General features: G+C 47.5%; 1 protein-coding gene across 2 annotated transcripts in view; it reads right to left on the bottom strand.

Moving 5' to 3' along the window:
• Positions 1-15,951, bottom strand: part of FAM20A (FAM20A golgi associated secretory pathway pseudokinase) — a 124,805-nt gene that overhangs the window by 58,446 nt on the left and 50,408 nt on the right. For both annotated transcript variants that reach the window (XM_073607061.1, XM_073607062.1), the window contains exons 3-4: positions 13,968-14,149; positions 2,228-2,278 (exon numbers count right to left, since the gene is read on the bottom strand). In XM_073607061.1, the coding sequence (XP_073463162.1) occupies positions 2,228-2,278; positions 13,968-14,149 (233 nt within the window). The remainder of the gene's footprint in view (positions 1-2,227; positions 2,279-13,967; positions 14,150-15,951) is intronic.

The raw sequence follows: 15,951 nt of genomic DNA on the forward strand, positions 1-15,951 counted from the left end.
AAGGGGGGCAGCTGCAGTCAGGTGGGGTGGAGAGGGGGGCGGCTGCAGTCAGGTGGGGTGGAGAGGGGGTAGCTGCAGTCAGGTGGGGTGGAGAGGGGGTAGTTGCAGTTCTGGTGGGGTGGAGAGAGGGTAGCTGCAGTCAGGTGGGGTGGAGAGGGGGTAGTTGCAGTCAGGTGGGGTGGAGAGAGGGTAGCTGCAGTCAGGTGGGGTGGAGAGGGGGTAGCTGCAGTCAGGTGGGGTGGAGAGGGGGTAGCTGCAGTCAGGTGGGGTGGAGAGGGGTCAGCTGCAGTCAGGTGGGGTGGAGAGGGGGGCAGCTGCAGTCAGGTGGGGTGGAGTGGGGGACAGCTGCAGTCAGGTGGGGTGGAGAGGGGGCAGTTGCAGTCAGGTGGGGTGGAGAGGGGGCAGCTTCAGTCAGGTGGGGTGGAGTGGGGGACAGCTGCAGTCAGGTGGGGTGGAGAGGGGGCAGTTGCAGTCAGGTGGGGTGGAGAGGGGGCAGCTTCAGTCAGGTGGGGTGGAGTGGGGGACAGCTGCAGTCAGGTGGGGTGGAGAGGGGGCAGTTGCAGTCAGGTGGGGTGGAGAGGGGGACAGCTGCAGTCAGGTGGGGTGGAGAGGGGTCAGTTGCAGTCAGGTGGGGTGGAGAGGGGGACAGCTGCAGTCAGGTGGGGTGGAGAGGGGTCAGTTGCAGTCAGGTGGGGTGGAGAGGGGTCAGTTGCAGTCAGGTGGGGTGGAGAGGGGTCAGTTGCAGTCAGGTGGGGTGGAGAGGGGGGCAGCTGCAGTTAGGAGGGGTGGAGAGACTCGTGGCCACTCATTACAATTAGAAGAAAATAGGTTTAACCTTAAACTACGTAGAGGGTTCTTTACTGTAAGAGCGGCAAGGATGTGGAATTCCCTTCCACAGGCGGTGGTCTCAGCGGGGAGCATTGATAGCTTCAAGAAACTATTAGATAATCACCTGAATGACCGCAATATACAGGGATATACAATGTAATACTGACATATAATCACACACATGGGTTGGACTTGATGGACGTGTGTCTTTTTTCAACCTCACCTACTATGTAACTAAGTTCTTTGCCATGAGGTGCCATGTTGTACTTCCAGTGACCAGTATGAGAGAGTGAGAGCGATAACACCAAATTTAACACACCTGCTCCCCATTCACACCTGAGACCTTGTAATACTAACGAGTCACATGACACCGGGGAGGGAAAATGGCTAATTGGGCCCAATTTGGAGATTTTCACTTAGGGGTGTACTGACTTTTGTTACCAGCGGTTTAGACATTAATGGCTGTGTGTTGAGTTATTTTGAGGGGACAGTAAATTTACACTGTTATACAAGCTGTACACTCACTACTTTACATTGTAGACAAGTGTCATTTCTTCAGTGTTGTCACATGAAAAGATACAAGAAAAGATTTACACAAATGTCACTGAGGGGTGTACTTACTTTTGTCAAATACTGTATATATATATATATATATATATATATATATATATATATATATATATATATATATACACACACACATACATTATATATACACTCACACACACATATTGTATATCTTAAAATCTATCAATCCTGATGTACTGACGGTCAATTTCATTACTTGAGACCCGAAAACACCAGGACAATACAAATACCCCCAAATCACCCCCCAATACAAATACCCCCAAATCACCCCCCAATACAAATACCCCCAAATCACCCCCCAGTACAAATACCCCCCAAATCACCCCCCAGTACAAATACCCCCCAAATCACCCCCCAGTACAAATACCCCCCAAATCACCCCCCCAGTACAAATACCCCCCAAATCACCCCCCAGTACAAATACCCCCCAAATCACCCCCTCAGTACAAATACCCCCCAAATCACCCCCCAGTACAAATACCCCCCAAATCACCCCCCCAGTACAAATACTCCCCAAATCACCCCCCAGTACAAATACCCCCCAAATCACCCACCCCCCCAGTACAAATACCCCCCAAATCACCCCCCAGTATAAATACCCCCCAAATCACCCCCCCAGTACAAATACTCCCCAAATCACCCCCCCCCAGTACAAATACCCCTAAAATCACCCCTCTGTGGAGAGTAGACAGTCCAAGGGATTTAGCGGCATGAACCACACTGGGGGGGATAAAACCCAAACAGATTGTGACCCCCCCTTTCTGCACAGCTGTCCCCCTCCACCAACACAGCTCTGACTTCCGTCACTTACCCTGGCTGCAGTCACACTCCCCGTTCAGAGCCTTCTCATCCGGACTGTAATCTGCAAAACATGGAGAGCCAGAGGATCACACACATGGAGTTCTACTGCCCCCCCTCTGATCCCCACCGTCCCCCCTTGCTCCCTTTGGAGCTTCTAGCCAATCAGGAATGGGAGCTGGGGATTGCCTACAGACAGCTGCTAGACTCTGCTCAGCGCCAGGGCTGGGCTCCCTTTGCCTGGGACTATCAGGAAATACCAGGTGACAACCCTGAAATCCTGGCTGAAGAGTCGGCAATGTGGCAGAGCAATAGTGTGCTTTGCCAACCTGCCCCCACAGCTATGGAGGCGGAGGTCTTATGGCGGATGCAGCGAGTGCTGACTGACCTTGATGATTTTGCATGAGATGATCTTGGATGGAGGAATGTGTCTGTTCAGCAGCTGGATGAGGGTACGGGAGATGGAGCAGTCGGCTCATCTCTCCAGCCACAGACCACAGAATGTATGGATTTAATTGACCGTTCATCAGAGGATGTTATAAATTATGAGTCACCTGCCAAAGTGTTGGCACTGGGCCCAAGTGCAGCCAAGCCCTGCCCTGGATTTTCAGCAATTCCAGAGACTTGTGATTGAATAGACATTTCTGCTGAGGAAGAACAACCCAGTGAGCCTCCAGCAAAAGAGCTGGTATTAGGGCCAAACTTCTCTGTGCTCTGCCCAGCACCAACAGATATATCTGTAGAGTTACAAGGAACTTCCCCAGCTGAAGCTCTGGCCACCGGACAGAGGGTCCAAGACCTCTGCCCCACACCTGTGGCAGTTCCAGAGGCTCAGGGTGAGAAGGTGGCGGTCACTTCCCAGCAGCAGATCAGGATACACAGGGAGAAGGGAGAGGAGGTGTTCATCCTCCCTCCCCAACAGTTGGCCAGGGTGGAGGAAGCAGTCTTTCCTCCTCAGCAAAGATCCGTGCACCTGGGAGACCTTACCACAGACATGTCATCCCAGCAGCCAGATGAGGGAATGGAAAAGGAAGCAGCTGGCCCACCTCCCTAATGGCAGTCACACAGTTTGGGAGTGGAGGAATCCAGCCTCCTTCCCCAACGGAGAGCCGAAGTGGATGATGTGGAGTCCCCAGCAGAAGTGCTGGCAACAGGGCAGAGGGCTACCAACCTCTGGCCAGCCCTGGCAACAACTGTGGAGTTCCAGGGATGTTGGGCAGTCTGCCTCCCTCCCCAACAGCATGACGGAGTGAGCCCAGCCACCCTGTCTTCTCTACAGCGGCTGAAAGGACTCCAGGGAGAAGGACCAGTCCACGCTTCTCCCCAGCAGCGGTAATATATATATATATATATATATATATATATATATATATATATATATATATATATATATAGATAGACATTGTATATTGTCTCATTTTGTTGTGTACTCTTTGTTGGGTCGTTTGGGGTGTGGCTGTATTCCAATGTTCTATTGTGTCTGTCTTGGATATTATGGGATGTGTATGTAGATTAGCTGTGAGATTGGTGGAGGCGAATTCCTCCAACAGCTCTTACTGCTGATTGGACAATCTACCCCGCCTGGAATGCAAAAGTGGGGGATTGTCCAGAGTATTATCTGTGTACTTGTGTTTTCATTAAACAGTTGATGTTCAGCAACTAAACGAGTATAGTCTTGTTTTGTGGTTGTTAGCGGTTGGAATATCTGATATCTATATTCAGACTGGGAGGAAGTGGTATATGACGAAAGCACTCAAGCGGAGTGTGGGACGTTTCGTTACACCGCCCCCTTTCTGTCCACTACCGCCCCCTTCTGTACACTACCGCCCCTCTATGCCCATCACTTGCACTGTCACCCCCCCTCCTGACAGATCCATACTGATATACAATGCCTGGAAAAAGTTTTCATACCCCTTGAATTTTCCCACATTTTGTCATGTTACAACCAAAAATGTAAATGTATTTTATTGGGATTTTATGTGATAGACCAACACAAAGTGGCACATAATTGTGAAGTGGAAGGAAAATGATAAAAAATAAATATTTGAAAAGTGTGGGGGGGGGCATTTGTATGGCCCCCCCCGAGGCAAAACTTTGTAGGACCCCCCTGCTCTGCAATTACAGCTGCAAGTCTTAACTCCAATGTAAAAAATGCATATAAAAGCAAAGGAGAAGGCCTTTACAAAATACAAGGTTGAGGGATCATCATCAGCATTCAGACTTTATAAAGAATGCAACAAGAAATGTAAGGGTGCAATTAGGACGGCTAAGATAGAACATGAAAGACACATAGCGGAGGAGAGCAAAAAAAAATCCCAAGAAATTCTTTAAGTATGTAAACAGTAAAAAAGGGAGGACAGACCATATTGGCCCCATAAAGAATGAGGAAGGACATCTGGTTACAAAGGATGAGTAGATGGGGAAGGTATTGAATTTATTCTTCTCCTCAGTCTTCACGAGTGAATCGGGGGGCTTCAGTAACCAAAACTGCAGTGTTTATCCTCAGGACACAACACAGGAAGCACCTCCATGGTTATCAGAGGACGAAATTAAAATTAGACTTGAGAAACTTAACATTAATAAATCACCGGGACCAGATGGCTTGTATCCGAGGGTACTTAGGGAACTCAGTCAGGTGATTGCCAGACCGTTGTTCCTAATTTTTACAGACAGTCTATTGACTGGAATGGTACCAGCTGATTGGAGAAAAGCCAATGTAGCACCAATATTTAAAAAGGGCCCAAAATACATCCCTGGGAATTACAGACCAGTTAGCCTAACATCAATAGTATGTAAACTCTTGGAGGGGATGATAAGGGACTACATACAAGATTTTAGTAATAATAACGATATCATTAGCAGTAATCAGCATGGATTCATGAAGAATCGTTCTTGCCAAACCAATCTATTAACCTTCTATGAGGAGGTGAGTTGCCATCTAGATAAAGGAAGGCCCGTAGACGTGGTGTATCTGGATTTTGCAAAAGCATTTGACACAGTTCCCCATAAACGTTTACTGTACAAAATAAGGTGCGTTGGCATGGACCATAGGGTGAGTACATGGATTGAAAACTGGCTACAAGGGCGTGTTCAGAGGGTGGTGATAAATGGGGAGTACTCAGAATGGTCAGGGGTGGGTAGTGGGGTTCCCCAGGGTTCTGTGCTGGGACCAATCCTATTTAATTTGTTCATAAACGATCTGGAGGATGGGATAAACAGTTCAATCTCTGTATTTGCAGACGATACTAAGCTAAGCAGGGCAATAACTTCTCCGCAGGATGTGGAAACCTTGCGAAAAGACCTGAACAAATGAATGGGGGAGGGGCAACTACATGGCAAATGAGGTTCAATGTAGAAAATGTAAAATAATGCATTTGGGTGGCAAAAATCTGAATGCAATCTATAGACTGGGGGGAGAACCTCTGGGGGGATCTAGGATGGAAAAGGACCTGGGGGTCCTAGTAGATGATCGGCTCAGCAATGACATGCAATGCCAAGCTGCTGCTAACAAAGCAAACAGAATATTGGCATTAAAAAGGGATCAACTGCAGAGATAAAACGATAATTCTCCCGCTCTACAAGACTCTGGTCCGGCCGCACCTGGAGTATGCTGTCCAGTTCTGGGCACCAGTCCTCAGGAAGGATGTACTGGAAATGGAGCGAGTACAAAGAAGGGCAACAAAGCTAATAAAGGGTCTGGAGGATCTTAGTTATGAGGAAAGGTTGTGAGCTCTGAACTTATTCTCTCTGGAGAAGAGACGCTTGAGAGGGGATATGATTTCATTGTATAAATACCGGACTGGTGACCCCACAATATATAAATACCGGACTGGTGACCCCACAATATACAAATACCGGACTGGTGACCCCACAATATACAAATACCGGACTGGTGACCCCACAATATATAAATACCGGACTGGTGACCCCACAATATATAAATACCGGACTGGTGACCCCACAATATATAAATACCGGACTGGTGACCCCACAATATACAAATACCGGACTGGTGACCCCACAATATACAAATACCGGACTGGTGACCCCACAATATATAAATACCGGACTGGTGACCCCACAATATACAAATACCGGACTGGTGACCCCACAATATATAAATACCGGACTGGTGACCCCACAGTATATAAATAACGGACTGGTGACCCCACAATATACAAATACCGGACTGGTGACCCCACAATATACAAATACCGGACTGGTGACCCCACAATATACAAATACCGGACTGGTGACCCCACAATATATAAATACCGGACTGGTGACCCCACAATATATAAATACCGGACTGGTGACCCCACAATATACAAATACCGGACTGGTGACCCCACAATATATAAATACCGGACTGGTGACCCCACAATATATAAATACCGGACTGGTGACCCCACAATATATAAATACCGGACTGGTGACCCCACAATATATAAATACCGGACTGGTGACCCCACAATATACAAATACCGGACTGGTGACCCCACAATATATAAATACCGGACTGGTGACCCCACAATATACAAATACCAGACTGGTGACCCCACAATATATAAATACCGGACTGGTGACCCCACAATATATAAATATACCGGACTGGTGACCCCACAATATATAAATACCGGACTGGTGACCCCACAATATATAAATACCGGACTGGTGACCCCACAATATACAAATACCGGACTGGTGACCCCACAATATACAAATACTGGACTGGTGACCCCACAATATACAAATACCAGACTGGTGACCCCACAATATATAAATACCGGACTGGTGACCCCACAATATATAAATACCGGACTGGTGACCCCACAATATACAAATACCGGACTGGTGACCCCACAATATACAAATACTGTACTGGTGACCCCACAATATATAAATACCGGACTGGTGACCCCACAATACATAAATACCGGACTGGTGACCCCACAATATATAAATACCGGACTGGTGACCCCACAATATACAAATACCAGACTGGTGACCCCACAATATACAAATACTGGACTGGTGACCCCACAATATATAAATACCAGACTGGTGACCCCACAATATACAAATACGGGACTGGTGACCCCACAATATATAAATACCGGACTGGTGACCCCACAATATATAAATACCGGACTGGTGACTCCACAATATATAAATACCGGACTGGTGACCCCACAATATATAAATACCGGACGGGTGACTCCACAATATATAAATACCGGACTGGTGACCCCACAATATATAAATACCGGACTGGTGACTCCACAATATATAAATACCGGACTGGTGACCCCACAATATACAAATACCGGACTGGTGACCCCACAATATATAAATACCGGACTGGTGACCCCACAATATACAAATACCGGACTGGTGACCTCACAATATATAAATACCGGACTGGTGACCCCACAATATATAAATACCGGACTGGTGACCCCACAATATATAAATACCGGACTGGTGACCCCACAATACATAAATACCGGACTGGTGACCCCACAATATATAAATACCGGACTGGTGACCCCACAATATACAAATACCAGACTGGTGACCCCACAATATACAAATACTGGACTGGTGACCCCACAATATATAAATACCAGACTGGTGACCCCACAATATACAAATACTGGACTGGTGACCCCACAATATATAAATACCGGACTGGTGACCCCACAATATATAAATACCGGACTGGTGACTCCACAATATATAAATACCGGACTGGTGACCCCACAATATATAAATACCGGACGGGTGACTCCACAATATATAAATACCGGACTGGTGACCCCACAATATACAAATACCGGACTGGTGACCCCACAATATATAAATACCGGACTGGTGACTCCACAATATATAAATACCGGACTGGTGACCCCACAATATACAAATACCGGACTGGTGACCCCACAATATATAAATACCGGACTGGTGACCCCACAATATACAAATACCGGACTGGTGACCTCACAATATATAAATACCGGACTGGTGACCCCACAATATATAAATACCGGACTGGTGACCCCACAATATATAAATACCAGACTGGTGACCCCACAATATATAAATACCGGACTGGTGATCCCACAATAGGGATAAAACTTTTTTGCAGAAGAGAGTTTAATAAGACTCGTGGCCACTCATTACAATTAGAAGAAAAGAGGTTTAACCTTAAACTATGTAGAGGGTTCTTTACTGTAAGAGCGGCAAGGATGTGGAATTCCCTTCCACAGGCGGTGGTCTCAGCGGGGAGCATTGATAGCTTCAAGAAACTATTAGATAATCACCTGAATGACCACAACATACAGAGATATATAATGTAATATGACACATAATCACACACATAGGTTGGACTTGATGGACTTGTGTCTTTTTTCAACCTCACCTACTATGTAATAATCTTTTTGGGGATGTCTCTATCAGCTTTGTACATCTAGAGAGGGACATTTCTGCCCATTCTTCTTTGTAAAATATCTCAAGCTCTGTCAGATTGGATGGAGAACGTCTGTGAACAGCAATTTTCAAGTCTTGCCACAGATTCTCAATGTGATTTAGGTCTGGACTGTGACTGGGCCATTCTAACACATGAATATGCTTTGATCTAAACCATTCCATTGTAGCTCTGGCTGGATGTTTCGGGTCGTTGTCCTGCTGGAAGGTGAACCTCCGCCCCGGTCTCAAGTCTTTTGTAGACTCTAACAGGTTTTCTTCTAAGATTGTCCTGTATTTGTCTCCATCCATCTTCCCATCAACTCTGACCAGCTTCCCTGTCCCTGCTGAAGAAAAGCATCCCCACCACATGATGCTGCCACCATCATGTTTCACGGTGGGGATGGTGTGTTCAGGGTGATGTGCAGTGTTGGTTTTCCCCACACATAGCGTTTTACTTTTAGGCCATAAAGTTGAATTTTGGTCTCCTCTGACCAGATCACCTTCTTCCACATGTTTGCTGTGTCCTCCACATGGCTTCTCACAAACTACAAACAGGACTTCTTATGACTTTCTTTCACCAATGTCTTTCTTCTTGTCACTCTTCCATAAAGGGCAGATTTGTGGAGAACACGACTAATAGTTGTCCTGTGGACAGATTCTCCCACCTGAGCTGTGGATCTCTGCAGCTCCTCCAGAGTTACCATGGACCTCTTGGCTCTTCTCTGATGAATGCTCTCCTTGCCCGGCCGGTCAGTTTAGGTGGACGGCCATGTCTTGGTAGGTTTGCAGTTGTGCCATACTCTTTCCATTGATCCGATGATGGATTGAACAGAGCTCCGTGAGATGTTCAAAGCTTGGGAGATCTTTTTATAACCTAACCCTGCTTTATACTTCTCCACAACTTTATCCCTGACCTGTCTGGTGTGTTCCTTGGCCTTCATGATGCTGTTTGTTCACTAAGGTTCTCTAACAAACCTCTGAGGGCTTCACAGAACAGCTGTATTTATACTGAGATTACATGACACACAGGTGGACTCTATTTACTAATTAGGTGACTTCTGAAGACATTTGGTTCCACTAGATTATAGTTAGGGGTATCAGAGTAAAGGGGGCTGAATACAAATGCCCCTCCCCCCCACACTTTTCACATATTTATTTACATAATTTATCATTTTCCTTCCACTTCACAATTATGTGACACTTTGTGTTGGTCTATCACATAAAATCCCAATAAAATACATTTACGTTTTTGGTTGTAACATGAGAAAATGTGGGAAATTTCAAGGGGTATGAATACTTTTTCAAGGCACTGTATATTCTGCAGAGTATCGCACCCCAGTCCTTGGTAGGGAGGTCTATCATGTGAATGCGGTGAAGTCACAGACAGGAGACGGTTAATGATCGGTGTGGATGGCGGATCCGGCAGACATATAATTAGAGGAGACGTGTTAATCACAGGTGTTGTTTTCAGTGTCTGATCCCTTCTATACAATGTGGGATTCAGATCCTGGCTGACGTGTCAGATCTTCAGGACAACATACTTAGATGACCCATAGAGGTGGTAATGGGGGGGGGGGGGGGGTGGAAAAATCCCCATAGGGGTAGTGGTGGGGTGGAATAGTCCCCATAGGGGTGGGGGTTTAAGAGTCCCCATAGAGGTGGTAGTGGGGGGATGGAAGAGTCCCATAGAGGTGATAATGGGGGGATGGAAGAGTCCCATAGAGGTGATAATGGGGGGATGGAAGAGTCCCATAGAGGTGATAACGGGGGGATGGAAGAGTCCCGTAGAGGTGATAACGGGGGGATGGAAGAGTCCCATAGAGGTGGCAATGGTGGGATGGAAGAGTCCCATAGAGGTGATAATGGGGGGATGGAAGAGTCCCATAGAGGTGATAATGGGGGGATGGAAGAGTCCCATAGAGGTGGCAATGGTAGGATGGAAGAGTCCCATAGAGGTGGCAATGGTGGGATGGAAGAGTCCCATAGAGGTGGCAATGGTGGGATGAAAGAGTCCCATAGAGGTGGTAATGGGGGGATGGAAGAGTCCCATAGAGGTGATAATGGGGGGATGGAAGAGTCCCATAGAGGTGATAATGGGGGGATGGAAGAGTCCCATAGAGGTGGCAATGGTAGGATGGAAGAGTCCCATAGAGGTGGCAATGGTGGGATGGAAGAGTCCCATAGAGGTGGCAATGGTGGGATGAAAGAGTCCTATAGAGGTGGTAATGGGGGGATGGAAGAGTCCTGTGACAGACTCACCCGGGACAGAGGCTCTTGGAGGGTACTGAATGCCAGCCTCTTGCCTACAGATTATGGGCCCTAGCATTTGGGGGAACGGTGCTCTTTGTGAGCTGTATGCCTGGGGACCTTTGAGGTGGTGTTACTTTAGATTCAGGTCCATGTCCCCCAAGACACACAGACTCTGGGAACCCTGTATATGCCATATTGGAAATGGTGACTGAGAAAATATATCTTGGATTACTTAAAATGGGACAGTAATATTTATCCCCAATATCTCCCAGGATATATGTAAAGACTATTCTTGGTTTGTTTGATTCTGAACTCATCATGTTAGTAGAGAGAGCTGATCACATTGGCCTCTAGAACTGGGTAGGAGCCGGACAGTCTACTCAACTTTAGTTTGTTGCCTACTAGGCTGAGGAGGGGGGAGATCACTGTTTGTATTGATAATAGTAATTAGCTCCTGCTATTGTGAGAAGGAGTTCTGTGTTTCTGTGTTTAGGAGTTCGGTGACAACAAGTCTGACCTGTAGTGAAATCCTGATTAATCCTACAATGCTCAGGAGGGCACGGAGTCACATCGGCTGCTTTAAGGGATTAGTTAATTAGCTCATGTTAATTAGGTTTCTGGTTACAGTTCTTATTGTAAGCCTGCTGTATATATTTGTGTGTCATCTCAAATAAAGGAGTCCATGTTCAGCAGCTAAACAAGTATTGTCTTGTTTTGTGCTTGTGAGTGGTTGGAATATCTGATATCTATATTCAGACTGGAAGGAAGCCGTATGGAAGAGTCCCCATAGAGGTGGTAGTGGGGGGATGGAAGAGTCTCATAGAGGTGGTAGTGGGGGGAATGGAAGAGTACCATAGAGGTGGTAATGGGGGGATGGAAGAGTACCCATAGAGGTGGTAATGAGGGGGGAAGGAAGAGTCCCCATAGAGGTGGTAATGGGGGGTGGAAGAGTCCCCATAGAGGTGGTAATGGGGGGATGGAAGAGTCTCATAGAGGTGGTAGTGGGGGATGGAAGAGTCTCATAGAGGTGGTAGTGGGGGGATGGAAGAGTCTCATAGAGGTGGTAGTGGGGGGATGGAAGAGTCTCATAGAGGTGGTAATGGGGGGGTGGAAAAGTCCCCATAGAGGTGGTAATGGGGGGATGGAAGAGTCTCATAGAGGTGGTAGTGGGGGGATGGAAGAGTCTCATAGAGGTGGTAGTGGAGGAATGGAAGAGTCCCATAGAGGTGGCAGTGAGGGATGGAAGAGTCCCCATAGAGGTGGTAATGGGGGGATGGAAGAGTCTCATAGAGGTGGTAATGGGGGGATGGAAGAGTCTCATAGAGGTGGTAGTGGGGGGATGGAAGAGTCTCATAGAGGTGGTAGTGGGGGGATGGAAGAGTCTCATAGAGGTGGTAATGGGGGGGTGGAAAAGTCCCCATAGAGGTGGTAATGGGGGGATGGAAGAGTCTCATAGAGGTGGTAGTGGGGGGATGGAAGAGTCTCATAGAGGTGGTAGTGGGGGAATGGAAGAGTCCCCATAGAGGTGGTAATGGGGGGATGGAAGAGTCTCATAGAGGTGGTAATGGGGGGTGGAAGAGTCCCCTTAGAGGTGGTAATGGGGGGGTGGAAGAGTCTCATAGGAGGTGGTAGTGGGGGGGAATGGAAGAGTCTCATAGAGGTGGTAATGGGGGGTGGAAGAGTCCCCATAGAGGTGGTAATGGGGGGATGGAAGAGTCTCATAGAGGTGGTAGTGGGGGGATGGAAGAGTCTCATAGAGGTGGTAGTGGGGGGATGGAAGAGTCTCATAGAGGTGGTAGTGGGGGGATGGAAGAGTCTCATAGAGGTGGTAGTGGGGGAATGGAAGAGTCCCCATAGAGGTGGTAATGGGGGGATGGAAGAGTCTCATAGAGGTGGTAATGGGGGGTGGAAGAGTCCCCTTAGAGGTGGTAATGGGGGGGTGGAAGAGTCTCATAGGAGGTGGTAGTGGGGGGGAATGGAAGAGTCTCATAGAGGTGGTAGTGGGGGGAATGGAAGAGTACCATAGAGGTGGTAATGGGGGAGTGGAAGAGTCTCATAGAGGTGGTAGTGGGGGGGAATGGAAGAGTACCATAGAGGTGGCAGTGAGGGATGGAAGAGTCCCGTAGAGGTGGTAGTGGGGGGAATGGAAGAGTCTCATAGAGGTGGTAGTGGGGGGAATGGAAGAGTACCATAGAGGTGGTAATGGGGGAGTGGAAGAGTCCCGTAGAGGTGGTAGTGGGGGGAATGGAAGAGTCTCATAGAGGTGGCAGTGAGGGATGGAAGAGTCTCATAGGAGGTGGTAGTGGGGGGGAATGGAAGAGTCTCATAGAGGTGGTAGTGGGGGGAATGGAAGAGTACCATAGAGGTGGCAGTGAGGGATGGAAGAGTCTCATAGGAGGTGGTAGTGGGGGGGAATGGAAGAGTCTCATAGAGGTGGTAGTGGGGGGAATGGAAGAGTCTCATAGAGGTGGTAGTGGGGGGATGGAAGAGTCTCATAGAGGTGGTAATGGGGGGATGGAAGAGTCTCATAGAGGTGGTAGTGGGGGGATGGAAGAGTCTCATAGAGGTGGTAATGGGGGGTGGAAGAGTCCCCTTAGAGGTGGTAATGGGGGGGTGGAAGAGTCTCATAGGAGGTGGTAGTGGGGGGAATGGAAGAGTCTCATAGAGGTGGTAGTGGGGGGAATGGAAGAGTACCATAGAGGTGGCAGTGAGGGATAGAAGAGTCACGTAGAGGTGGTAATGGGGGAGTGGAAGAGTCCCATAGAGGTGGTAGTGGGGGGAATGGAAGAGTCTCATAGAGGTGGTAGTGGGGGGAATGGAAGAGTACCATAGAGGTGGCAGTGAGGGATGGAAGAGTCTCATAGGAGGTGGTAGTGGGGGGGAATGGAAGAGTCTCATAGAGGTGGTAGTGGGGGGAATGGAAGAGTACCATAGAGGTGGCAGTGAGGGATAGAAGAGTCACGTAGAGGTGGTAATGGGGGGGTGGAAGAGTCCCATAGAGGTGGTAATGGGGGAGTGGAAGAGTCCCATCTTACCTGCACCTATAATGGTCAGATTATTCAGGTCACGAAGCAGCTGGTCCACCACTGGGCTGTGTCGGGGGTAGAGCGCCTCCTTACTGATCCCCAGATGGAACTGCAGCCAGGATGTGTTCTCATCAAATTGGGCCTCCAGCAGGGAGGTGAGGTTGTTATCGTTGAACTGCGTCTTCCGCCGTCTGTAAGAAAAGATAACAAAGCAAACCCTCTCAGGTGAGAAGCTCAGACTGGGAGTTGAAAGAGGTTATAGCAGACAATGGAAAGTAGTCATTGTGTGTAATGGCTGGATGGGGAGATTGTGTCTCCATCCATCCATTGCTTCATGCCCAAAAGGTGAATGGGAGGTCTTCCAATTCTCATCCCATAACCACCTGCCTGCCCACGAGTACTTATACCCCCTTCCTGCCCAGGCCAATTCTCAGCTGTCACATTTTGAATGACAATTACTCAGTCATGTAGCATTGTACCCATATGACATTTTTGCCCTTTTTTCACACATATAGAGCGCTCTTTTGGTGGTATTTAATCACCACTGGGGGGGGGGGGGGGGAGTGTATTTTTTGCCCTATAAATAAAAACAAACAAAAACTTTTTAGAAAAATGCATTTTCTTTGTTTCTGTTATAATATTTTTTGGAAATTAGTAATTTTTCTTCATAGATTTTGGGCAAAATTTATACGGCTACATATCTTTGGTACAAATAACCCAAATCAGTGTATATTATTGAGTGTGTGTGAAGGTTATAGATACAAGGTATGGTACCAATCACTGAAAATTGATCACACCTGATGTACCGACGATCGATCTAATTTCTTGACTCCCTGAAATGTCAGGACAGTACAAATACCCCCAAATGACCCCTTTTTGGAAAGGAGACAGTCCAAGGTATCTAATAAGAGGCATGGTGAGTTTTTTGAAGTTGTAATTTTTTCCCACAAAATTTTCATAATGATAACAGGTTATTTCTCACACACAGCACTGCAATACTTCCAATGACACCCCAAAATATATTGTGCTCCTCCTCCTGAGTATGGGGATACCCCATGTGTGAGACTTCCACACCCTGGCCACATACAGAGGTCCAACATGGAGGGAGCACCATCAGGTGTTCTATTAATTACACATCTAATTTCCCGACAACCTATTACAGTTCTGAAGGTCCAGGAGCACCAGAACAATGGAAATGCCCACAAAATGACCCTATTTTGGAAAGCAAACACCCCAACGTATAATCTATGAGGTATAGTGGGGCTTTTGAACATGTCATTTTTTTTCACAGGTTTATGGAAAATGTGGAAAGAAAAAAAATGCATTTTTACACGTTTTCACGGCACTGACGGGCACTGATGAAGATCCACTCATAGGGTGGCACTGATGAGCACTCACTGATGAGCACTGTAGTGGCACTGATGAGCACTGATAAGCACTGTAGTGGCAATGATGAGCACTGTAGGGCACTGATGAGCACTGTAGTGGCAATGATGAGCACTGTAGGGCACTGATGAGCACTGTAGGGCACTGATGAGCACTGTAGTGGTACTGATGAGCACTGTAGGGCACTGATAAGCACTGTAGTGGCACTGATGAGCACTGTAGTGGTACTGATGAGCACTGTAGGGCACTGATGAGCACTGATGAGCACTGTAGTGGCAATGATGAGCACTGATGAGCACTGTAGTGGTACTGATGAGCACTGTAGTGGCACTGATGAGCACTGTAGTGGTACTGATGAGCACTGATGAGCACTGTAGTGGTACTGATGAGCACTGTAGTGGTACTGATGAGCACTGATGAGCACTGTAGTGGCACTGATGAGCACTGTAGTGGCACTGATGAGCACTGTAGTGGCACTGATGAGCACTGTAGTGGCAATGATGAGCACTGATGAGCACTGTAGTGGCACTGATGAGCACTGTAGTGGCAATGATGAGCACTGTAGGGTACTGATGAGCACTGTAGTGGCAATGATGAGCACTGTAGT

Source organism: Aquarana catesbeiana, linkage group LG12 (genome assembly GCF_042186555.1).
Source record: "Aquarana catesbeiana isolate 2022-GZ linkage group LG12, ASM4218655v1, whole genome shotgun sequence".
NCBI lineage: Eukaryota > Metazoa > Chordata > Amphibia > Anura > Ranidae > Aquarana > Aquarana catesbeiana.